Source organism: Lacerta agilis, chromosome 16 (genome assembly GCF_009819535.1).
Source record: "Lacerta agilis isolate rLacAgi1 chromosome 16, rLacAgi1.pri, whole genome shotgun sequence".
Classification (NCBI taxonomy): domain Eukaryota; kingdom Metazoa; phylum Chordata; class Lepidosauria; order Squamata; family Lacertidae; genus Lacerta; species Lacerta agilis.
This window is the reverse complement of record NC_046327.1, coordinates 2,235,327-2,261,416: the sequence shown is the minus strand read 5'-3', so window position 1 is coordinate 2,261,416 and position 26,090 is coordinate 2,235,327. Positions and strand designations below refer to the sequence as shown.

Below are 26,090 nucleotides of genomic sequence, written 5' to 3'. Positions count from 1 at the left end.
TCTACTGAGAGATATCCTCGGGAGAATTGTGATCAGGTAAATAATGGTACCCCTTCTTTTTTATTATCCCACATCTAATAGTCAGAGATAGACCATCACTAGTATCATATTAGAATTAAGAAGTAAAGCTACAAGCAGAGGGCCTTCTTGGTAGTGGCACCTGCCCTGTGGACCCCACTCCCATCAGTTGTCATGGAGATGGGCAACTATATAACCTTTAGAAGACATCTGAAGGCAGCCCTGTATTAGGAAGCTTTATTTAAAATGTTTAATGTTTTATTATGTTTTTATATATGTTGGAAGCCACCCAAAGTAGCTGGGGCAACCCAGTCAGATGGGCGGGATATAATCAATCAATCAATATTATTATTATTATTACTACTACTATTACTATTACGTTTGACTAGAATCCCCTACTAAACCAGTTGATATTTTAAAAAGTTTTTCTTGTGACCATCAAACATATCCTGCAACACTGAGTTCCACAGATTAATTATGGGCCATAGACTCACCTGTGTACCCTAGCTTAGTTTTGTCCATCTGCTGGCTATTGTGGCATCCCACTGCATTTATTAGGATTCCACTTGCCAACGCTGAAAATGGTTCTGTTCATGATGTCGCTCGTTAGGCCTGTTGCCTCGTTAATGTTTTGCCCTCGTTATTCCCCGTGTCAGAAGATAGATATGGTCCCGCTTGAGAAGCTCGCATTTCAGTGCGGCAAACAATACCGCCAGCGGTACTAAAATAACGTCAGGAATTAACGGTCTTGGTTAAGAGGCTTCCTTGTTGTATCTTAGGCTTTTCAATGTGTTCCCAGACCCGCCACAATTCCCTCATCGTTTGGAAGACATGGCAGCCGCGTTGTCCATCACAGGACCAGGCGTTCCTTCTGTGATAACATCTCCTTCGGGGACGAGAAAAGTGCTCAGCCCAGGGAGCTCTGTGCTGATTGGTAAGTTCAGGTGTTTAGAATTTACCTACGTTCAACTTTTTTTTCCTCCCTTCCAGCGGGGCTCATGGAAACTTTGGATTGTAGGAGAGCAACTTCATTTCAAGGAACAGCCCCTCCACCCGTACTGCTGCTCCAAAATTTAATTCCAAACACACGTAGTTGTTTCTAACTTTCTGTAGGGGTTTTTTCCCCTCTTTTTAGTGGGAGATCCAATTGCGAATCCGCTCCCCGGTATACTGGGAATTCTGTATGAATATCCCATAGACCGAGGAATTTGAAATGTTGGTCTATGCTGGCTTCTCTTTGTACAGATGGAAAATAATCTACTTACATGGGTTTCTGGAGAGTTATTGCAAATGGCAACTGTAGATTAATTACCTGTCAAATCAGAAGCCGCAAAGAATGGTGGTTGAGATAGGTGTTTTGGGTTCTCCCCCCCCCCTTCTTCTTCTTACTTTTAGGCTTCAATCCTTTACCCACTTACCTGAGAACAACCCCCCCATTAAACTTGGTAGGCTTACATTTGAGTAGACATCTGTAGCATAGCTGTCAACTTTTCCCTTTTCTTGCGAGGAATCCTATTCGGAATAAGGGAATTTCCCTTTTTTTAAAAAAGGGAAAAGTTGACAGCTATGGTCTGCAGGCTTGAGCTGTGAGAATGCCAAAATGTTAATTTGATACCTACCCTCCTTCAGGGCTACCCATTCTTGTTACACAAAGATAAGTGGAAACACTTGACAAGCATCCCTGGTGTTTCCTACCCCACACGTCCTATTTATTTCTAAGAATCAGCAGGAATCCAATCTTCCTGATGTGCGGTGATTTCACGTGTGTGTGCGTGCAATCTGTATAAGAATATTTGATAGCGTTTATAATGCAGCAGCAGAGATGCTGCTGGGTTTGGAATGATGCTTCAAGCTCCCAGGTTTTAAGAGAAACTGGGGTGTAAGCAACACTTGAAACAGTTGGAAACTAAATCAAAGACAGTAAATCTACCCATGGCAGCCACCACTTAGGACTTAGAATAATTTTATATAGATAAAGATATCAATGCCATGCATGCCAGGTCCGGCATTTAGTATTCTGTTTTCTAATACATTACCAGGGACCTATAAACAGTTGCCTCAACAATTTTGAAAAGCATCCGTTTTCACATATTTTTATTAGTGACCCATTTAAGATATTCAAAAAGTATGCTGATCTCTTATTTGGGGGAACAAAAATGTACAATGTTATGTGTTGATATTTAAGGCTGTGGACCTTTCCAAGAAGCTAAAAGGAAGATTTTGGGGCGGTGGGGATTTTTATTCTCTTTTTATCATTGCACTGGAAATACAATTTTTGTTTTGTTTTTGTGTATATATGAGAGGTGTGATAGCTAAGTCAAGTGCTAGACATGACGGCAGCAGTTGCATTGAGCTGCCAAATCACTGAAAAAGCAAGGCAGACAGTTCAGGTCACAAAAGGATCTGGAGGAGCCTGTTGCCACCAATATGCAGGTGGTTATATCTCTCCTCTCCTCCTGAACTTGGTGAGGCAGCGAGATCTGAACAGAATCATTAGCATCTTAGGTAAGAAAACCTATACTTGGTTCTCGAACGAAATCCATTCTGGAAGTCCGTTCAATTTCCAAAACGTTCGGAAACCAAAGCGTGGTTTCTGGTTGGCGGCAGGAAGCCCCTGAAGCCAATCGGAAGCTGCGTCGGACATTCGGCTTCCAAAAACAGTTCTCAAACCGGAACACTCATTTCCAGGTTTGCGGCGTTCGGCAGCCAAAACGTTCACGAACTAAGCTGTTAAAACACCAAGGTGCGACTGTACATCAAAGCCATTGTTTTCTGTCCTTTGGGGCTTTAAAGATTAACATCAGCACCTTTTTTAAAAGCAATCTGCTGTTACGTCTCCCAAAAAAATAAAAATGGGTAGGGGGTTTGGCACTAAACCAGAGATGGGGAACCTGTGGTCCTCCAGATGTTGTGAGACTCCAGCTCTTGCCAGCTGGTCCAGTGGTCGGGGATGATGGGGGGAGTGCAAGATTCTCCATGCCACAGAAGTCTCTTCGGTATTCAGAGACACAACTGGGATCTAATGGTTCCCCAGACTGTGAACCTGCTCCTAAGGTAGGCATGCAGAACCTATGGCCTTCCTGGTGCTGTTGGCCTCCAAGTCCCGTCAGTTGAAGTCCAGCCCCATTTGGAGAGCACCAGCTTCCACACCCCTTCATCTGACTCTTATGGAGCAGTGCAAAAACCAGCCTCTCCCCATACCATTTGACTCGCGTCCAGTCTGTGACCCAGACTTTCAGTACAAGTAGTTTTTTTAAAAAGCAATAAAGGCCCCTATTCATGGGAGATATGAAACAATAACAGCAGAGTTTGCTAGTAAAGTGTGCTTTTTATGACCAGAGAAGTACAGTCAACTGTAAAAAGGAAATCCTGCCCTTCCATATTTATTGTCTTCTCCCCTGGTGACTTCCATATCATATTTGTTCAGTTCACAAGTCAGAGCTAGTTTTGCCTGGCTGCCAGCACTCTGCAAGTCTAACTTTGGGATCTTGGGAGAGAATGCGTCTTTCTGAGAAGCTAGACTGCAGGGCCCCGCTCTCTTCGGCTGAGTACACACCACACATTTAAAGCACATGGGAACTGTGGTTCACCCCTCACAAAACTACAATTCCCAGCATCCTTAACAAGCTGTGGTTCCTAGGATTGGGTGTGCGTGTGCATGCGTGCTTTAAATGCATGATGTGCACACACAGCCTCTGTTGATTCAGGACACAGAACATCCTCATCCTCTATTTGAAATCCAATTCAGTTCACCAAGTGTCATCACTCGTGGAGCCAGGAAGGCGACAGCCATACATAAAAAGGTAGAATCAGCAGAGTCAGGATGAACCCGGAAGATTTGCAGGGTGGGAAATGTAGACTCATATAGCTACCATGTGTCGCTCCAGTTAAATGCATGGAGGAGTTAAGACCTCCATAATAATAATATGATGATAATAATAATAATAATAATAGAGTAAGCTATTGCGCAAGACTTGGCCAGGTCACGCCCCCTTATGTCCAGTAACCGGCAGCTAGGCAAGTTGTTGGTTTCTTTACCTTCTTTCTGCTATTCGCTCTCTTCCACCATATGAACCTGATCAGAGTAGACCTCTGAGCTTGACCACTTCAAGCTCAGACTGTGTGTTCAGAAGCTTTTGCCACATTTTATAAACTTAAGTTTTTCTTGCTGCTGTATAGAAAAACGCAGGACTCTGGCCTTGAATGAGTTTGTAAGTAAACTTCTTTTAAACTTACCAAACTTTGTAGTCTATTCACTACAAAGGGGGTAGAATGGGAAGCCACTGTGACATAACAGTGGAATATTTAAAAGGTCTATATATCCCCGTGCTTCGTTTGAGAGAGTATGCTTACAGATAGATGTAAAGGCTTATTTACCTCCATAGGCTGTGCCCTTTATTTTAGACGAGTCTTGAGCAAAAAGTAGTCAAAATGTATGACAGATAGGAAATACAGAATAAGAGTTACTAGCAATAAGATGCACTAGGTGGGATTAATATTCCTGTCCACAGAATGAGAGGTCAGTCTTCAGTATCTTTTTATATTTTATTCTCACTGTGCAAGATACTATGTTTTGTGTAAAGAATATACGTAGAATATCTCACCTGTCAAGGGTGATTGATGCTCCTCTCACAGGTGCAAGTGAGCAATACATGTTACTTACTACTTTCATAGATATCAGAAAGGGTGAGAGAGAGAAAGAGAGAAATAGGAAAATGTATCACTGCACACGCCGCAAGAACAGGGGGCGAGTTTTACTTACTTATTTTCCCTTTGTTGACTTGGTGGTATTTCCATTATCTTATATATTTGTTTTGGAAGAGAGAGTAATAGCTGGTGCAAATTAAATCTATAGCGATGAGTACAAGGCTTGACTTATTTGGCAACCCAGAACTTTGTAGGAGATGAAAAAAAGAGAAAAAAATTGGCTGAGGACAAACTGAATTTGGCCTATAGTGTAGTTGTTGTGAACCTGCAGATGTACTTTTATACATTCTGTTCCCATCTGCAACATGCATAAAAACTAGGAGTCACTCGGGGCCAGATCACGCCTAGCCACAATGCGAAAGTTACAGGCACAGCACGCTGTGGAGGCAAAAGCCCTCGTCTGCTGCGCATAGAACCTTTCGTAGGAGCCAAGGCTTACGGATGTCTGTGCAAGTATCGTGTCCCCGCTTCAGAGCCATCCGTTGGGGGGAAATGGTGCCAGCGAAAGAGTCCGGCTTCATGAAAACAGACCACAAAGAGCACTGGTGTTTTTATAAGACCTGCCTTGGCGTTTAGATGTGCAATACCTAAAAGAGGGCTAGACGTAATGCTGTATATTGGGGAAAGTGCCAGAGCTGGTGGCCTCGGCAGGGCCCACTGCTGGTACTAACCACTGATTTGGATCCTCATAGTAATGAGAAGGGGTGGAAGAAGGGGGTGCGGTGGGGGCGGGCCGCCCTGGGTGTCACCACTGAGGGGGTGACAAAATGGCAGGCGCCACTCACTGCAGGACCTGCAGCGTGCCCGAGCCACGTGTCTCTCCTGGGAGTGACGCGGTGGCTTGGGTGCGCACAGGCTCTGCGCTAACAGTCTGCCTGCTGCCTCCCCCCAGCTGTAGGGCAGCTGAATGGGAGGAGGCAGGCAGACTCCAGAGGCTGCACGGTGCACCCTGCCCCTATGGGCAGCTCGCTCCGACCCTGGGCACCCTGCCCTAGGCGCCCGAGCGGCTTCCTCCGCCACTGGTAATGATGTGCAGGGACTCACCAGCCTTGCCATCTTTATTATTCTGACCCCATCCTCTGTGGATGTCAGGAGTGGGTAGGAGCCCTCAAATTTCAGCAGTGCCTTATGCAACGCTAACGGTCGAGGGGCCCTCCCACGCTCCATTTTGCATTGTTTTTGCTGTGCAACACCCTGTGGTGTCGGCGCCCGGTGCGGCCAAACCAATCACACTACTCTAAAACCACCTCTGGAGTGGGGCCAGTCTAATTAAGACAGCAGCTCAGAGCTCACTGCTATTCTCTTGTAGGTAGTGTCTATTTGGTGATTGGTTTGCAAAGGATCTGTTTCATGATCTTTATTGCTCTTCATATGAATGCCACTGGCCATTTTGAATTTAACAGGACAATGCAGATTATGAATGTTTTAAATCAAGAATATGGAGCTACCATCTTTGGGTTCTCTGTTATCGGGGACCAAGTTTCCTGAGATTTGATATGTTACTGTCCTTTTATTTTTTTTAAAGGCTGCCCAGTGAACGGTCATCCCGCTCCTAATATTACCTGGTTTCATGCTGGTCAGCCCCTCAGCATGCCTCACCACGTCTTGTCATCTGGAGAGATTATTCAGATACTGAACATCAGCCATGATTATCAAGGAGAAATCAGCTGCGTGGCTCAGAACGAGGCAGGCTCGCTCGTACAAAAAACATCTCTGACAGTCCAAGGTAAAAAAAAAAAAAAAACTGCACCTGCAGATTTTTGGAATTGGTGTAACAGCATAGGTTACACAGTTGTTGTTTTAAACAAACAAACACCACACAAATTTCATGTGGAAGCAATCAGTTTCTGGGCAATAGATTATGGAATTTAGAATATTGCTAAGCTCAAAGAAGAAGACACACTTCACCGGCGTCCACAAATATCAAACGTTTATACCCTACAGTGTAATGTTAAGGATACCATGCAAAGCAACTTTTGAATCACTTGAGCATCTTCATGTAGTGCTGGATTTACATATAAGCTAAACAAGCTATAGCTTATGGTCCCCCTCTCTTGGGGGCCCTAAAAAATTTTTGAAGGAAAAAACACCTGTGGGTGTACATTTCCAAAATATAAGACAAATAAAACAAATAAAACCTACATACAGCAACAGTGTTTTGTGTTGTGTAGGCTCCTATTTTGTAAGTCATGGGCCCCGCCTGCTAGCCTGCTCCCTAAAATATCACTGGTTTCCTCCTTTCTATATATAGGGTGCCTACATTCTGCATGGACTGGTTGCATGGCAACATGGGCAAATGGCTTGAGATACCTATTAGGTCCATCAATTACCATATAGCATATATTCAACACACAAAAACAGCGACAATTTGTTGTTGACAAAGGACAGCTAGACATATAAAGGACCCGATTACCTTCAGAACCTAAATCCGGTCCTGCCTCCACAGTTATGTTCTTGACAGAGGTGTGCTGAGTTTTAAGTCTGGAACTCCGCTCACACCCAAGGGAGTTTAGCGTTTTGAAATCAATGTTTACAGTATGCCAAAATGCTCCTAAGGATTTTGGAGCTTCCCATGTTTTGAATGCTGTTATGCAGGTAGTCTTGGAAATCGCTCCTGCGAGCAGAATCATGACACGAGAGGGATTTATCCTCTTGTTGACTTGTGAGTATGACAGACACATGCCCAGTTGCCGCTCCCGTCTCAGATTCTCGGCATGCCATTGTTAGCAGCAACCCTTCCCATCATCTTCCATCTTGGATCAGTGAATTATAGGGCCATTCTCCTGGCACTATATGGTACAGTTCCTCTTCATAGTTACTTGCAGTGCCGGATTTACGTATAAACTAAACAAGCTATAGCTTAGGGCCCCACTCTCTTGGGAGCCCCTCAAAAATTTAAAGGGAAAAAAGTGGATGTACATTTCCAAAATATAAGATGAAAAACAAATAAAATAAAACCTTTGTTGTTGTTCAGTTGTGTCCGACTCTTCATGACCCCATGGACCAGAGCACGCCAGGCACCCCTATCCTCCAATGCCTCCCGCAGTTTGGCCAATCTCATGCCAGTCGCTTCGAGAACACTGTCCAACCATCTCATCCTCTGTCGTCCCCTTCTCCTTGTGCCCTCCATCTTTCCCAACATCGGGGTCTTTTCTAGGGAGTCTTCTCTTCTCATGAGGTGGCCAAAGTACTGGAGCCTCAACTTCAGGATCTGCCCTTCCAGTGAGCACTCAGGGCTGATTTCTTTAAGGATGGATAAGTTTGATCTTTTTGCTGTCCATGGGACTCTCAAGAGTCTCCTCCAGCACCATAATTCAAAAGCATCACTTTTTCGGTGATCAGTCTTCTTTATGGTTATACAACCTACTTACAGCAAATGGCTTTAGATACCTATTAGGTCCATAAATTACCATATAGCATATATTCAACACAAAAAACAGCAACAATTTGTTGTTGACAAAGGACAGCTGGACATAGAAAGGGCCCCATTACCTTCAGTAGCTTAGGGCCTCATCAAAACTAAATCTGGCTCTGGTTACTTGCATCAAAAGGGTTGTGGTGGTGGAGGGGAAAGCCATTTCCAATAAATGGCAATGACTGACAGGTTTCCCCAACCTTTTTGGAGATGGGATCACATTCGGAAATCTAAGGAACTGCTGCGGATACCACAGTACACAGCTTTCACAAAATGTGCATTAATGGACTCTGAAAATGCCTCTTTCTTTTCTGGATGAAGGACAGAAGGTGAGTTGAGTGTGTGCACTGTGTAGAAACTCATCTACTCTACAAAGATAAAAATTTACACTTGTTGCTGCACTGACTCTGCCCACCACTGGTATGCGGCCCTCAGAAGGTTACCCAGAAGAGAACGTGGCCCTCGAGGGTAAAAAAAACACTTGGCCACCCATGACCTATAAACGTACAAATATATCAGTGCAAAATAAGATGGGTTGAGAAGTCTGCTGCTTTTGCCCCTACTAATAAGCTCTATTCGATCTAACTCTTTTCACCTGGATGTTTTGCTGCTCTTGCAGATTACTGGTGGTCGGTGGATAAGATGTCACCCTGCTCAGCCTCCTGCGGTAACAAGGGTCTGCAGTATCACCAGCTGAGATGCTTACTGGACAGAACCCAAGTCAACATCTCCCACTGCATGGAGAAGCCCAAACCGGCTCTGCAGCCGGTTGCTTGTAACAGAAGAGATTGCCCTTCGAGGTTTGGCCTTTCCCCTGAAATGTATAACTATGTGCTACAAAGCATCACTACAAACTAATGATGGTTCCCTTCTCTAGCTAAGAGTGTGCTGCTGACCCAAAGGAGGGATGCGGGTGGCGCTGTGGTCTAAGCCACTGAGCCTCTTGGGCTTGCCGATTGGAAGGTCGGCGGTTTGAATCCGCGCAGTGAGGTGAGCTCCTGCTGCTCTGTCCCAGCTCCTGCCAACCTGCATGCCAGTGCAAGTACATAAATAGGTACCACTGTGGCAGGAAGGTAAACGGCATTTCCATGCGCTCTGGTTTCCATCATGGCGTCCTGTTGCGCCAGAAGCAGTTTAGTCCTGCTGGCCACATGAACTGGAAAGCTGTCTGTGGACAAATGCCGGCTCCCTCGGCCTGAAAGCGAAATGAACACTGCACCCCATAGTCAAATTCAACTGGACTTAACCGTCCAGGGGTCTTTTACCTTTACCTGTTATAAACTCTATGTGCAGATCCAGTAGCAGCTGCAAGTATCTGGGTCCAGGTTTGCTCTGCTGCTTGCCCTTGCTGTGTGTGCACCACAAAAATAAATGGCTCTTGTTGAATCAGGGCTATAAAATATAACTTTCTAATATTCGTGCAAGGAAGTGAGATGAGCACTGCAACCCTATAGCCACTTTTTCCTGGACTTAACCGTCCTGGAGTCCTTTACCTTTTGACCTTTTTGCTGACCAAAACATTAATCCACACCATGCACAGAAAGCAACGTCAATGCACTTTTAAACCACATGACTTCCCTTAATAATTTTGTGGTTTTGTTAAGAGTGTTGGGAATTGTAGCTCTGTGAGGGGGGAAACTACAGTTCCCAGGATTCTTCGGCAGAATTCATGTGCTTTAATCATGTGCTTTCAACATGTGCTGTGCGTATTCCCAATGCTACTGAAGTGCAGATTGCACCGCAGGATTGAAGCTGCCTGGTGGTTGTGGTTGTTATTAGATTGATAAACTGCCTTTCCTCACAAGATCTGAGGGCGGTTCACAGGACGAAAATACAAGGTAAAAACAGAAGTAAATAATTAAAACAAAAACAACAAAACAATAAAGGGCGCCCCCAAAATCCCACAAACACATTTAAAAGGCTGTAGGTAGAATATTAATCAGCCTTATAAAGCAAAAAAACAAAACCAAAAAAACCAAAAATTTGGTTGCCTGGGGTAAATGAAGAGTTCCCTGCTGGCAGTCAAGTGAGGAAACTCTTGTTAAAAAAAACAAAACCTAGAGAGAAACAAGGTCCATATGAATGCAGGAGGCGGGAGAAGTATTGGGTGAATCCAGCTTTCATAGTCACATAGTTCCTTTTACGAGACGGCTTGTAAAATGCACAGCTTAGTAAAAGAAAGCGGTAATCCTCAGCACTTTTTGGAGACTACTGTATTCTGCGATCTGTTTTGTTATGACCAGCGGTTTTAAATAAATAAACTGAGCCAAACTGCAGGCCACACTCCCCATGTTATTATGCAGTGTTATCTTAGCCATAAAGATTCCTAGGCTTGTGCTTGGGAGAGACTAGATTTTTCAACCCATCTTTTGGAGGAAATGTAGGCTGCGTACATACTCCCATTTACCCTGAATCCACTATCCTCCCACGTCTGGTTTGGGAAGAGACGTAAACACGTAAAATTAGCTACAATCCATATCTATCCTGTACAGTGGCGTGCAGTCAGTGGACTAGGGGGACCAGACTAGTCCCCTAAATGTTCCCAGTAAATTTATTAAAGTATTAAAGCCTGGCACCTCCTTCCCAAGGTCTGGGTGGCTTGTGCCCAGCTCAGAGAGGGAGGCGCGATGCTCAGACACGTGACGTTGGGGCGTCGTACACACGACATCGGGCCTCCCAATTGCCTTCGGAAGCTGGCGCACCTAGCTCTAACTGTTCCCCTACAAACGAATAATCATCACAAGCCACTGAAAGGCACTCCTAGCCATTGAGGCTACTTGACCCTCAAGTGACGAAGATGGATCCAGGACGGCCCCCATCCTATACACCTGTTCTTTACGAAGGAGAGCAGCCCCCATTCAGGACAGGCAAGTGGTCAACCCCCCAGACACAGGGACCACCCACTCACTGTGCCTCTGTCTTCCCAAGTGTGCGTGCTCCCAGAGGGAAGCTTGCTGTCTTTTTTTCCTCCTCCTCTGCCTTTTCAAGGACGCGGGTGGAGCAGTGGGTTAAGCCACTGAGTCTAGGGCTTGCCGATCAGAAGGTCGGCGGTTCAAAGTGCAAGTGGATAAATAGGTACCGCTCCGGCGGGAAGGTAAACGGCGTTTCCGTGCGCTGCTCTGGTTCGCCAGAAGTGGCTTAGTCATGCTGGCCACATGACCCAGAAGCTGTACGCAGGCACCCTCGGCCAGTAAAGCGAGATGAGCGTCGCAACCCCAGAGTCGTCCGCGACTGGACCTAATGGTCAGGGGTCCCTTTACCTTTACCTGCCTTTTCAACTTGACCATGTGGTTCAGCTCTCTCTTCACTAAGCACAGGCTATACAGCCAAGGCTTTTTTCCGTTGCTACAGCTAATGGTTAGCAAGAAGAGAGCTCGACCGCGAGCCTGGGGTTTGGACAACAGCAGGCTAAGCCAAACCTTGCTCAGCTCAGTATGGTGTGGAAGTGAAGATAAAGGCTGCGAAGGAGCAAGTGGCTGAGAGCTGCTCTCCGAGAACCTGCAAGTTTGTGGTCCCCGCAAGCCATTCGCTGTGTCGTGAGAAACGAGGCCAACGTAGACATTGTGGAGCAAAGTTCTATCATGGGCCGCTTCGGGTGTTTCATGACCTCAGAATCTTTTCTGACAATAGCAGCAGCAACAGCAGCACAGCTGCCAATAGAAACAAAACAACAACGAAGACCTGCGTGATCAGCTTGGAGTGACCATTTTGGAAATAGTTCCCCTTTTATTACTTTTCCATAATGTTCCACACACCTCTGCTTTAGGCAAAAGGTGGCCAGCTGAATCGTAAGGGACAACTGGGACCAGGAGAGTGCGGGAAATATGAAACTTGCTCATTAATATCAGCAAAATTCTGACTTGCTGGTGGGAACACATTCTGCAGGAATGATTTATGCACATTCATTCGCCCCTCTCCTAAGCCGCAGCAGCGCCCATGCTGCTTTTCCCGACTCCCAAGAAACTGATGAAATGTGGATAAGCTTGGAAAGAGAAAGAGGTTGGAAATGCAGGGCTGAAATTTACAAGGGGCAGAAAAACCTGTGGATTTGACCCTTTCCAAAGAGCAGCGTTACAAAGACAGGGGAAGTTTGTTTTCTTTGTTTTGGCAGGACCCGATAGGTTTATGGGGGTATTTGGGGCAGGGGGAGTCCCAGTTAGCAGCACAAAAATAAAAGCAAATTCACAGTTGTAGAGTTTGCATTTTAATTTAATTTAAAGGTCAAGAAAGAGAAGTCCTGTTCATGTTTACTTGGAAGTAAGTTCCTTGCTGCATATATAATTTTTTGCACAAATTTTCCAACCTAACAACTTCATAACATCGTAACAAATCTTTGGCTACCACAGCTAAGACTTCCCTCAACTCCTTCTAATGGTTTTATAAATTCCTCTCTATTTTTTCATTTTATTCAATGGTCCTTGCTTCCTAGTTAAGACTGCAGCCTAAATTATATTGTCAAATCACAGCACCACCCCACAAAGAAAGAAAAGAAACAGTTCGGGGAACATCATAATGTATATTCTTGGCCTGCCAGTGTCATAGAACCTTAAGAATTAGCAATGCATCCCAAAATTTGCATTTCCTGGGCATGAAATAGAGAGAGAGAGAGAGATTTTGAGTTTCTCGAGTCCCATTGCCCTTTCACAGAAGTAGAAAGTGAGAATCCTTGTTAGGATAAAAGCCAAGTTGACTGAAAGTGTACAGTTTCAGAAGGAAGATAAGACAGGTCATTTTGCTACACCCCTGGGTCTCACCCACCAGTAATTCTTCTTCCTTTCCCCTTATCCTTGCGCTAGATGGATGGTGACGTCGTGGTCCCATTGTACACAAAGCTGTGGCGGAGGCATTCAGACCCGTCGGGTGACATGTCAAAAGCTGACAGCCGCCGGCAGCTCCATGCCCATGTCAAACGACGCATGTGCTCAAATTTCCAAGCGCCCGGTAGACACCCAGAGCTGTAACAGGCAGCTGTGTGTTGAGTGGGCAACTTCTGCCTGGGGGCAGGTAAGTAAACGCAGCTGCCAGCCATCATTTGGGATTGTGAGGAGGTTAAAACGGGGGTTGAGAATGCATTTTAAAAATTGGGTTGCTGTCTCTCTACTAGATGGCCCTGTGCAGATCATTATTCCAGTCTCAGTTGTTGTTTAGTCGTGTTTGACCCTTCGTGACCCCATGGACCAGAGCACGCCAGGCACTCCTGTCTTCCACTGCCTCCCGCAGTTTGGTCAGACTCATGTTGGTAGCTTCGAGAACACTGTCCAACCATCTCGTCCTCTGTCGTCCCCTTCTCCTTGTGCCCTCCATCTTTCCCAACACCAGGGTCTTTTCCAGGGAGTCTTCTCTTCTCAAGGACCAGAGCACGTCAGGCACTCCTGTCTTCCACTGCCTCCCACAGTTTGGTCAGACTCATGTTGGTCGCTTCAAGAACACTGTCCAACCATCTCGTCCTCTGTTGTCCCCCTTCTCCTTGTGCCCTCCATCTTTCCCAACATCAGGGTCATTTCCAGGGAGTCTTCTCTTATCATGAGGTGGCCAAAGTATTGGAGCCTCACCTGTAAAACCACGGTGACTTGCCTCCCAGGGTTGCTTCAGTGCAGGCAAAAATTAGTATTTTAACATGGTGTGTGCGTGTGTGATTAAAAAGTTTGGTGTATATTAATCATAATAGCATTCGAGGAAATTGTAAGCGCATGTTGCTGTCACTCTTGGTTGACCCTAAAATGACGGCGTTAAGCCATATGTTTTAATGGATGTTGTTAAATATTAGCTGCACGGGGAAATTAAGTTTTGTAGAACCCAGTAATATCCTGATAAAATTATAATAGCCGTATGACTGCATCATCTGCAATATCCGGCCCATTACTGAGAATGATCACAGCATGGTAAGCCAATTTGGAAAGAATAGCAAATAAAGTACGTCTTATGTCAGACAGGTAAAAAGGCCTTGTGGGTCAATTAGCAACGTTTATTCTACAATTCCTGATGCACCAGATGGACTTATAATTCCCTGGTTAAAAGTCATTACACATTACATTACTGTCCATTACACAGTGTGGAGTGTGGAGCTGCCACAATGAGGGCAATGCTAGCCCATCCTGAAGGATACGGTTTGGTGGGGCGAAGGAGGACTGTAAGGTATCCTATGGCCAAATCAGACTTAGCAGCAGCTTTCATTTAGCTGATAACAACTGCATTAAAAACACGTGTATGCACACGCACACGCAAATTCTGCTTTTGTAGATTTTAGAAAATGTTCCCTCCAGCATTGATTGACTTATCATGCTGCCATTTATTTAAAAAGGATCAGATCTTTCCTTGAAAAGCTGTAAGCAAATGGTCTAATTTGTACTTTCCCTGTAATGTCAGGTAAGGTTTATGTCTAGTTCCCCCAGAGGGATGGCTGTTAGTTTATAGCATCCCATGATGTCATATCCAAGCTCAATTATAAAAAGTTGTATGAATTCATCTGTTTCACCTGACCTTTCGGCTTTCTGATATAATATTTCTCCAACCAGAGAACAGGGAGAGGAGTTTCTCAAGCATTGTGTAAACTTACAAAGCTCCATTCCCAGGCAGGCCTACAAATTGATTATTCTGATTACAATTAAGAACAGATTACTGGCCATGGATCAGTGCCATTTCACTATTGTATCACACAGTCCACTCAAGGAAACATCAGGTTCCGATTGGCCAAGCTCAATGATTACCTTTCCCAAAGTGCAGGAAAAATAAGCAGATTACGTTGTCCCCTCTGCAAACAGACCTCCCCCGCCCCCCGTCTCCTATCATTCATTTGTTTTTTTATTAAAGATTTTATTGATTTACAAAAGTATGTGCATATAGAAGGGGAAGAAATGCAGGCAGTGAGAGATTTCACTTTCTTGGGTTCCATGATCACCGCAGATGGTGACAGCAGTCACGAAATTAGAAGACGCCTGCTTCTTGGGAGAAAAGCAATGACAAACCTAGACAGCATCTTAAAAAGCAAAGACATCACCTTGCCGACAAAGGTCCGTATAGTTAAAGCTATGGTTTTCCCAGTAGTAATGTACGGAAGTGAGAGCTGGACCATAAAGAAGGCTGATCGCCGAAGAATTGACGCTTTTGAATTCTGGTGCTGGAGGAGACTCTTGAGAGTCCCATGGACTGCAAGAAGATCAAACCTATCCATTCTGAAGGAAATCAGCCCTGAGTGCTCACTAGAAGGGCAGATCCTGAAGCTGAGGCTCCAGTACTTTGGCCACCTCATGAGAAGAGAAGACTCCCTGGAAATGCCCCTTCCGCCCATAAGAAGGAGGGGGGGGTTGCAGGCAGGTAACACGAGCCCTGCACGTGCTCAGAGAATGGGGTCATCCCCTGCCACTAATTGGCCGAGCTCTGGGCGTGGTGCCCGGGCGACCGGCCAACTGGCACGGTGGCTTTGGGCGTGCCTGCTGCATTTAAGCAGGATGCTCCCAGGGCTCGGCCTCTTGCTTTCCTGCTCCCTTCGTCACGTCGGAAGACTCCCTGGAAAAGACCCTGATGTTGGGAAAGATGGAGGGCACAACGGCTTCCACCTCCAATACGGAGCAATCTGGTTTGCCCTTGCCTCAGCCCAGAGAGCATTCACCTAGGTAGTGGCTGCTTCTGTGGCCATTCCCTTTTCCATACCTCGAGGACATGATGATTGACTCTGCATCCCTGCTCCAAACAACAGAAGACTTCATGTTGGCCTTCTAGGATCACAACTTCATGATCAACTATGAGAAGGCCAAGAGGCTATGAAATCTGGCAACGAGCAAGAGCCTAACTGATATATATTTCCACTGCAGAGTTCTTTTTAATTATTTTCATTTAGGCAGATCTGTAGTCATTACCCATTTTTTTCACACTGAGGGGAGTTTTCCTTAGATCTGTGGACAACCCTTCCATGAAACTCTTTATGAATTCTCATTCACGACTTTTGTTGCGTTTCCAGGACTTGCATTAATTGTCTCGTGCTTTTCGGTTACTTGTTTTTAAGGGGTTGCCCGTAAATTATGAGTAGTAAAACGTCCGGCAAACGGGATGGAGTGACATTTGCTGTGTGGATCTCAAGCTGCAGGCCAACAAAATGGGAAAGTGAGAGGGGACTTTTCATTTGTCCTAAACTCTTGAATTTATAGCACCAACCAAGGCACCTTGAAAGACTAATGTGTTTACTGTAGCATCAGTTTTCAGGGGCTCTGGCACACAAAAGTCCATGCTACCATTAATTTCCTGGTGCAACAGGACTCTTGTTGGTTTTGCTGAAACAGACCACCCTAGCTACGCTTTTGGAATTTAACAATAAATTATTAAATCATGCATGGCCCAGGCCACAGATCTATAGCAAAAGACAGCGAGAATCTTGACTCATTTGCAGTGTTCCTTTAGCAGTACCGAAAGAAATGCATGCTATATCTTCATTCTGCTGCAGCCCGCTCAATTTATGACCCACCAAGCTGAATTCAATATACCAGCCACGTATTGTGGCGTGTCAGGTGCTTGGGAATTAACCCCCCAACACACACACCTCTTTTACAATCCTGGACGAGCAACAAATAAATATTTATCAAGTCCTTGATAGGTTTTGATACGTGATTGGTAGGCTGCATTCTTTGATGATGATGATGGTGATGATAAATAGTGCAGGTCTATTCTAAGTGTCCAGTTGTCTTTGTTAACAGTGTAATGGAGCATGCATTGGATCTCGACTGGCTGTACAACACAGGCAGGTTTTCTGCCGGACCAGGGATGGGATCTCTGTGCCTTCCGACCAATGCAGTTCACTTCCAAGGTAAGCCCTGCTGATATTTTCAGAAACTGTTTGCCATGTTCAGAAACATGTTCAGAAACATGTTTGCCAATTGTGACATAGCATTATTTATGTTTTGAACTTTAAGTTTTAATCCTGTTGAATAATAATAACAATAATGATAATTTATTATTTATACCCTATCCATCTGGCTGGGTTTCCCCAGCCATTCTGGGCAGCTCCCAACAGAATATTGAAAGCACGATAAAACACCAAACATTAAAAGCTTCCCTAAACAGGGGCTGCCTTCAGATGTCTTCTAAAAGGTAGTTTTTTATTTCCTTGACATCTGATGGGAGGGCGTTCCACAGGGAGGGCGCCACCACCAAGAAGGCCCTCTGCCTGGTTCCCTGTAACCTCACTTCTCACAGGGAGGGAACCACCTCGGAGCTGGACCTCAGTGTCCAGGCTGAACGATGGGGGTGGAGACACTCCTGGGCCAAGGCCATTTAGGGCTTTAAAGGTCAGCACCAACACTTTGAATTGTGCTCGGAAACATACTGGGAGCTAATGCAGGTCTTTCAGGACCAGTGTTATATGGTCTCGGCGGCCACTCCCAGTCACCTGTTTCCTGTGGAGTGCAAGCTACAACTATATATCTAACATCATCCCTTATCACAGATGAATGCAAATGTATTCCTTCATACGGGAGGGGGTATTGCAACAGATTTTGGGAGGGAATCGATTTTATTTTGTAGGGAAGGCCCATGTTTCCTGCAAGGTCTAGTTACCTTGGAGGAACATGGTCACTTCGTTGCCCATGATAATGAGGACTTATGAAGAGAGTGAAATAACTCTACTGGATTTAATTTATAGCTCATTTAAAAAAGAAACCAAGGCAAATCAGAGTCTGAGTAGCCCATCCTCTTCCCTAAGCAGCAAGCTTGAGAAGGGAAACGCCAATCCTAGAATGGAAGTTCAGTCCTCCCCTTCCGTTCCTGAATCCCACCACCACAACCACGAAAGCAGACAGTGCTGGAAAGGAGAAATCCCTAACCTGCCAGCATCTCGAGGAGGAAAAGTCATCAGGTCCCTGTTCGGGAAACATTTATCCCCTAATCAAGGAAAGACGGGAGCTGGACAGGGAGGAAGCCAATCCTGTAGGATGGGCAGAGCAGAGCCAGCATTAGTAACATAGCAAGAGCCCTGCTAGATAAGCCAAAGGGCAATCTGCCCCAGCATCCTGTTCTCAAAGTGGTCGACCAGATGCGTGTGAGAAGCCCACAAGCACCCTGGTCCCTTAAACCTCACCAGTTTCAATGCTTCATCTAGCAATTTCACCTGTGGCAAAATAAAGTCTCCGAATACTGAGAATGCCTGAAGGCAACGTTACGATTTGCAAAGTGAATAAATCTAGGACAGAGTAGTTGTTGCTTTAGGGATGGATGGATTGGCTCATTAAAGGAGAAAATGGAAACATCAGCCAATACTCTTCCTCTCATTTCTTACTGACAGACTATGTTTACATGTTATGATTCCACACGGACGTAGAAAATGCCCAGGAATTGATATTGCACACACAAGTCAGCTTCCGGAAAAGCTCAACTCTTCGTTTTATAAAGGGCAAGTGCCCAGCCCTTATTGCTAGAAAGAAATGCTTGAATGCATTTGGACAATCTCTGCTGGAACCCTGGAAGCCAGAGGGCTTTGGCAGGATTCCAGTGGGAGAAGGGAGAAGTCTGTGCCTTTCACGGGCCCTTGCCTTTTCCTTAGGACTTGCAAAACCAGAAGCAAATATGCAAAGTCGTACAGGTGTTGGAATAAACTGTGCAAAATGATGGAAAGAGAACTGGGCTGTTTTGTTTGCCAGTGCGGCATCACTGAATTTAGCTTGCTTGTTCGAAGGCAGCAGTAGCTTGTACAAGAAATAGACAATCACGGGGACAAAAATTGCAGAAACAGAGTAAACAGAAGCCGTGAGAATCTCTAGAATGGGTAATTGTAATATACAGTTCAATACAAGGAAAGTGTAACAACTTAACATTAAAGTGCCTGGCGCAAAAGTATAAATAAGGATTATAGAACCTAGATGTGGATTTTCTGAAAAGAAAATGAACCTGACGGGTTGCCGGCTAAAAGGATCCCGTTTCACCGAGCCTAAGAGTTTCCTCAAAGGAAATTAGACTTGAAAGAAGGTATACAAACCAAAGTTAGAGGAGCCCAAAGATAAAAGGGTTGAAAACCTCAGCTGTAAAAATTCAAATACTGGTCAATGATTCTGACCCAGGCTGCACAATCTCACTTTGAAAAAAGGCTCAAACCTTAAGTTATGAAAGTTCTTTTAATGCAAATGCTTCAAACGAAACCTTTTAGGCTCAAAAGAGAGTTGAAAATGAAAAAGACAACTTCAAACTTAAGCAGTGACGAGTGCCGCCCACCATTTCGTCACCCCCGTCAGAGTGACACCTTTGCGGACTCCCCCCCCCCGCCCGCACCCCCCTTCCTACGCCCCTGCGTACAGGTGTTGTTTTTAAGAATATTTCTGCAGTAGCGTTGTATCTCTTCTGTTTGCCAAAAGGCCTCTGAGCACGCAGAACTGCTGGACAGATGCTTGTGGAGTGCACTGGAGGGTCAGTTTGTGGACTCTGTGCACGGCCACCTGTGGGAACTACGGCTTCCAGTCGAGGCGAGTGGAATGTGTGCGCGTCCGCACCAACAAACCCGTGCAAGAGCACTACTGTGCATGGAGACCGAGGCCGGCTAACTGGCAGCGTTGCAACATCACTCCCTGTGAAAACGGTACGTCTTTCCAACTTAGCAATGCAGTCGCTGGGGCAAGCCGCTGTCTGAATAAGCGAATTCGGAGGACTGGCTCACATGTCGTCCTCTGCAGGTGTGCATGAAATAATTTCACCACACTGCCGATTCCCCAGATTTCTAATCAGATTATATATGATAAAGTTCTCATCACTACCTAGCAGAACATCATGAAAGACTAGCTTCCAGAACAGCTGCATGTAAACGACAATTACATTACTATAGGACAGGCACGTCCAACAGGTAGATCGTGATCTACCAGTAGATCACTGGATGTCTGCAGTAGATCACTGGTAGATCACTGACTCCCCCAAAGAAGCTCAGCAAGTTTGTCTCCCCTAAGAAAATCTCAACATTTTGCCCTGTACCCCGAAAAAACTGGGCTTTCCTCCTCCCAAAAAAACCTCAACAAATTTGACCTGAACCCCCCAAAACAGGGGGTAGATCACTGCCAGTTTTTAACTCTGGGAGTAGATCACAGTCTCTTGGGAGTTGGCCACCCCTGCTATAGGAAATAAAGCTCCATGGTTATTCTTTATAGTCATTGTCGCAGGATAATCCCAGATGAAAAACTGAATTTTTGCAGCTTGAAATATGTACTGATTCATATATATATGAATATATATTTGCATAATCTTTTTTTTCTCACAGCTCCTTTGTTCTAGAGTTCTGGAGAGGCCCCAAGATTCACTCTGCAGCTGTGCATTTTTCAAAAATTCTGATCTGTTTCTGCATCATGCTGCTCTCTCCCCACTTCAATCTGTGTTTCAGTTTGATCTGCATTTCAGGCTTTTAACCTGTTCTATATAAACAAAGCTGTGTGTCCCCCATTCACTATAATGGAGTATCTAAAAACAGCTATAACTTGCTCCGCCTTTGGCCAAAGTGAATGAAATGTTCAAGCCCAAGTTCCCATGCAGATTGGATTAAGCCTGCCAAATTGCAGACAAAAAAAGTTATGGGACTTTTTTGGGGGTAGGGGTGGGGGGAGTAAACGGCCAATAGTCCTGTCTTAAATTCTGTGAAAGAAATGGCCCCAAATGTTGCAACGGTAATGAAATGATAGGAAGATGGGAACTTTTCAGAGAAGCTGTAAAACTAGTCAACATATATGAGAGGCAAGGTGATGAATTCTTCTCCTTTTTAAAATAATAGTAATAATAATGCAATTATTCTCTTTTTCCTAGTCGAGTGCAGAGATACCACCAGGTACTGTGAGAAGGTGAAGCAGCTGAAACTCTGCCAGCTCACACAATTCAAATCTCGGTGCTGTGGGACGTGTGGAAAAGCATAAAGCTGGCAGGCAGAGAACTATCCAATGAATTTGTCGCCACCAGCCACCCTCTGCTTTTTTTTACTGAGAAGGGCTTCTTCATAAAAAGGAAAAATTGGAATGGAATGGCTTTTATCTTCCATTTTATTTATTTATTTTTTCCTCCCCAACCCCTTTTTTTTTTTGGTTTCCCCTTTTTTCAAAAACAAAAACAAAACCCCTTTCTTAAACTGAAGTCTTTGCGAAGACCTCGACAAGGTTTCCCCTTCTGTAAGGAGGTTGGGAGACAAGCGCAGCAAGTCACAGCATTCGTTATGAGGGTGCAGACCAAGACAAAAGGAAAGAGAGCACACCTGAGAGAGAAAAAAGAGTCTGGAATGATGGAACGCCCTGGAAGGCTTCAAGGCTGCCCTCTGGACAGAAGGAACCCGCGGAAACCAGCACTCAGCAACTGGACTCTGCAAACGCCTAGCGAAATTGCCAGTGCCTTGAGTCAAGAGTGGAACGCGCCATTCGCCCCTGCACAAAAGAAGGGATAACCAAGTGGAAGGAAAAGGGGTGTCGTGTTGAAGAATGGATCAGCCTTCCGTTGACCCAGGAAGGCTTGCTCACGTCAGGGGAACAGATATGGCCACCTGATGAAAGGAGCAGCTTCCTATGGAGTGCATTTCACCAGGTGGACATGGGAAGGAACAGCCACCCACCGCTGGGCGAAGAGAAATTTCCCCTGTACCATTGCATTCAGAAATACGGGAAAGCAAGGGAGTGGGGAAATTATGCTACTCGCCATTGGGGCAGGATGCTGCAGCCCAACAGCTTCCCAAACGGTTGTGTGTTCATGTGCTCAGCAGTTCCGTATATTCATCCGCCATGGGTTTTGTGTAGCTGTTTCTCTGTTGCGTTACCACCTGGGCCTCCCTGCTTTTGGTTTATGCTCAGGAGGCACAGTCCAAGTCTCAAAATACTGCATCGGCACAAGCTCCATTTCAACGTGGCATTAAAAACAGGGGGAGGGATGCAAAGGGTATATCCGTTAATCCCAGTCACAAAAAAGAGCCTTGAAAGAAATGAGGCTTGATTTCAGTTGATTTCTGTTCATTGTCTTGGTATTCCTCCTGACACATATAGTCGTACCTTGGTTTTCGAACAGAATGCGTACCAGAAGTCCATTCGACTTCTCAAACATTTGGAAACCAAGGCCTTCAGCCAATCGGAAGCCGCGCTGGATGTTCGGCTTCTGAAGCAAAGTTTGCAAACCAGAACATCCACTTCCGGGTTTGCGATGTTCGAGTTCCAAGTTGTTCGTGAACTAAGCTATTCAAAAACCAAAGTACGACTGTATAGACTCTTGGTTGTTGTTTTTTTATAAACACACACACACACAAATTATTCTCAATAAATGCTGAATATGTGCAATGATATTCACGTACTAATAAGACACTTGATCAATTTTAGACCGGATGAAACTGGAGGAAGAGCCCAGGTTCAAAAATCCTGAAGCAATTATCAGGCTTAGCTGGTGCTAATAAAAATTAAATTGGAACATAATGAAGAGTTAATGATTAAAATAGGATCTAGGTTGGGCAGGTGCATAGATGCAATGGTGCATACTGAGTGTAAAAAATAAATAAAGAAGAATATTTGATAATAACGGAGGGAAGTGTGGGACCTAGTCCAGAAAAAGAAATACCATGAGACACCTGTAGCTAACAGTACAGAATAAAAGTATACAGGTTAAAAATGCAAAAGAGTGTAACTCTTGAATGTGACTTTGAGATTTGTACAACGCAGCCATCTCCACCCACCTGCTGGCCCAGAATTGGCACACAATCAGGTGTTTCTCACTATGAGCACATTAAGGTTAAACACACCCTGTCGGAATTCCCACGAGTTCAGCATCATGTTTAAAATGGGTCAGTAGCACCTGGACCATTGATCCACAGCATGGAGCCACAGCATGGATTGATGTGAATGGCCTACTTTAAGCATGACGCCAACTGCATTGCTCCTTGCAAAGGTAAGCATTCCCATAACTCTGGGAACGTGGCTGTGCTGCCCTCTCATTTGAAGCAGATCTCAGACGAAAAGGACTCCCTTCGGAGGAAGGGCAAGATAAATGTTGAATAAGTAAAGGACTATCAGTCGAGGTGGCCCCTGAGCCACACGCCCACATTAGTGAAACATACGGCCAATAAATGTTTTCGGGGTCAGGTATTAAGCAGGCTTCAGCTGGACTACTTTGACCAAAGTCCATGCGCATCTCATGCACATTTTGAGATTTAGAAGTATGCATCCAATAGGCTCTCGCAGTTATTTTGTAGTGACTATCTAGGTGCATGTTTTTCCCAGTGAATGGCTGTTAGGGTTTGGCAGATTTGCTTCCTGCAGGTTGTCAAACAGGTGTTGACACACAATACAGTTCATGTGGGTTGCGTGAGCATCACTTCCAGGCTGCAAACAGCAGGTGGGCTGGCAGGCGAGGTTGTGGGACTGCAGCCAGTATGCCTGCACATATGCAGCCTGCAGACCCCGGTCCCAAAGTGAAGCAGAAAGAACAAGTTTCTGCAGTGACTAGCATTGCTCCTATGTGTGCTTTGAGCTCTCTAGGGGATGGGCGAAGACCACCTTTTGCATTCTGACCTGTATCCATCACAATCAACGCTGTTTCCATTCCACTGCAGTTCAGTTTCTGCCAAATGCTACATTATGTCTGCTAGTTTATGTACCTTACACTCGTTTCAATGTAAAGGAAACGCCATAACAACGTTTAAAATGCTGTTAACTTGCGTGCTTGTTTGCAGCAGCAGTGTGAATGAACACTGATCGTATTTGCTTGATTCATTTCTGCTCCTGACTGCAGACAAACATGCAAGCTGCAGCAGATTCCGCTTCCTTTTCCGTTTTTGTCAGAATTCCCCCACATCCCTATAGGTGTCTAGCGGATTTATAGATCCGGGCTTTAGTGCCACAAAGTGCTGCACCTCTTCAAGCCAAGGAAAACAAAAGGCTGTTTAGAAAGAAGCCCCCACGTCAGTGGGGCAAGGCAGCGGGGAGGCCTGGCTTGCAAACTTTTAGCTTTGTGCGGCTCTCTATAAAAGGGCTTAGCTGTGCCTCAGGTGTCTCTGCAGGGGCCCAGGGCTTGTGCTGAAGTCGTAAAACGCAGCTCAAGTGCTGAAGGTAGCATTGACAGGTTGCAGCTTTTATTACCTGCCAATTCTAAAGCAAGTCTGGAAGTTCTCTGGTTCTTCAGGTCCGACAGATTAAATTGCCTCCGGTTTTGGGTCATTCCAAAATGTATCTGGCAGGGAATATGTGTTCTCTCTCTCTCTCTTTCAGATGGGTCTCTGAGCTATTGTGTTGCTATGAATCAAAGCGGCGTTTATTTAAAAAAAGAAAAAAGAATGTCTTTCTATGTATGTAAATGTATCTTTTTTTGTATATTTATTAGAATTTCTTGTATAAAAAGTGCAATATGAATAATTGTACATTATGGTTGTTCAGATGAACCTATTTAGGAGGAGGAGCTATGCTGTTATCCCTCTGCAATGTGTTCTTGTTGTACCAGTGATAATGTATATCCCCCTCCCTGCCCCCCAAATTCTAATCAGCACTTCTTGTTTAATATTGACTGGGTTTCAGCGCATGCAGAGTAAATTGCAACAAGTGGGAGGGCGAGGGTGGGGTGGTTTTGTTTGTTTGATTGATTTAAACGAACAGCAGCTTACTTAATAATGACATGGCGGCTGTTTTCCGACAGCAGTAACTGGCGAGAAATGCAGCGGTAATATCAGCCTTCGGTAGCGTTGCCATATTTTGAAGAGCAAAAAAAAAAGAGGGCGCTGTGCCGGCCATTCAAAGCAAATAAATGCAATTTGTCTCAAATTTTACCCTTGGAAAAAAAGGGGACGTGTCCTGGAAAAAGAGGACACATGGCAACCATGCAGCAGCCACCTCTTTTATAGTCATCATGCAATAACTCTGCTCCAAGGGATCTCGGAGCACAAAGCCCCGGTGGACCAGCATGCCTGGAGCTCTCACCCAAGCACACTTCCCCCACCCAATTCAGCGTAGGGTGAAGCTCCACGCACGCATCCCTTTGTTGCCCCCTTCGTTCACGTGACGCTGCGGGTGGGCATCACGGAGGGGCCTGCGTCTGCAAGGACTCTTCGGAGCCATGCAAATCAATTCCTACAGAAACCAAGGACTGTACCGCTTGTATTTTGTGGTGCCGAATTGCACTCAGAGGCTGACTCGGCCACTCTGCCCCCCCTTTGCACACCATGGCCAGGGTCCTCTGCACAGAGCGCTTGTGCTAAGTCCCGCTGGGGCTCGCAGGTTTGTTAACTGTGCAAAGGCTTGCAGCCTATGAATGTAATTTCAAGTGTAATTTGTCTGATGAACTGCAACCTGAGAGCATCAGTGTACATTTATTAGGGTTGGAAAATATTACAGGAGGCGGCTTCCCTCCCCTTTAAAAAACAAAACAAAAAACTTGATTATATAATTTTTTTGTACAAATAATGCATCTTATTTATTTACACCCTCTTGTCTCGCCTCGTTCTTTATAAACCATATGGACGCCTTGGAATTTAGATACAGGTAGGTAGCCGTGTTGGTCTGCAATAGTCAAAACAAAATAAAATAAAAAATTCCTTCCAGTAGCACCTTAGAGACCAACTAAGGTTGTTCTTGGTATGAGCTTTCGTGTGCATGGACAGGTATCTGAAGAAGTGTGCATGCACACGAAAGCTCATACCAAGAACAAACTTAGTTGGTCTCTAAGGTGCTACTGGGAGGAATTTTTTATTTTATTTTGTTTGGAATTTAGAAACAGCTTGGGCTTCATTTCTGTCCTAGATCTGAAGAGAAGCCTCAAAACCCATAGGCTGTGTACACTCCATACATTTAAACCCCCCCCCCCCAAAAAAAAATCTGGAAACTGTAGCTTGTTGAGGGTACTGGGAATTGGAGCTCCAAGGGCGCTTGTGCTAATGATTATGGCGTACAGCTGATGAAAACCCCAAATTAACAATTTCAACTTTGGGGTTTTCATAAGCAGTGCGCCATAATCATCACAATTATAACAAACAAAGGCTTGACATAGC

The 26,090-nt window shown here is 45.0% G+C and overlaps 1 protein-coding gene across 1 annotated transcript in view; it reads left to right on the top strand.

The window, feature by feature from the left end:
• Window positions 1-21,067, top strand: part of ADAMTSL1 (ADAMTS like 1) — a 447,514-nt gene extending 426,447 nt beyond the window's left edge. The window contains exons 24-30 of the mRNA XM_033173001.1: window positions 818-952; window positions 6,251-6,451; window positions 8,760-8,940; window positions 12,937-13,144; window positions 16,828-16,937; window positions 19,474-19,694; window positions 20,900-21,067. Coding sequence (XP_033028892.1) covers window positions 818-952; window positions 6,251-6,451; window positions 8,760-8,940; window positions 12,937-13,144; window positions 16,828-16,937; window positions 19,474-19,694; window positions 20,900-21,006 — 1,163 coding nt within the window. The 3' untranslated portion in view covers window positions 21,007-21,067. The remainder of the gene's footprint in view (window positions 1-817; window positions 953-6,250; window positions 6,452-8,759; window positions 8,941-12,936; window positions 13,145-16,827; window positions 16,938-19,473; window positions 19,695-20,899) is intronic.
• The last annotated feature ends 5,023 nt before the right edge of the window (window positions 21,068-26,090 follow it).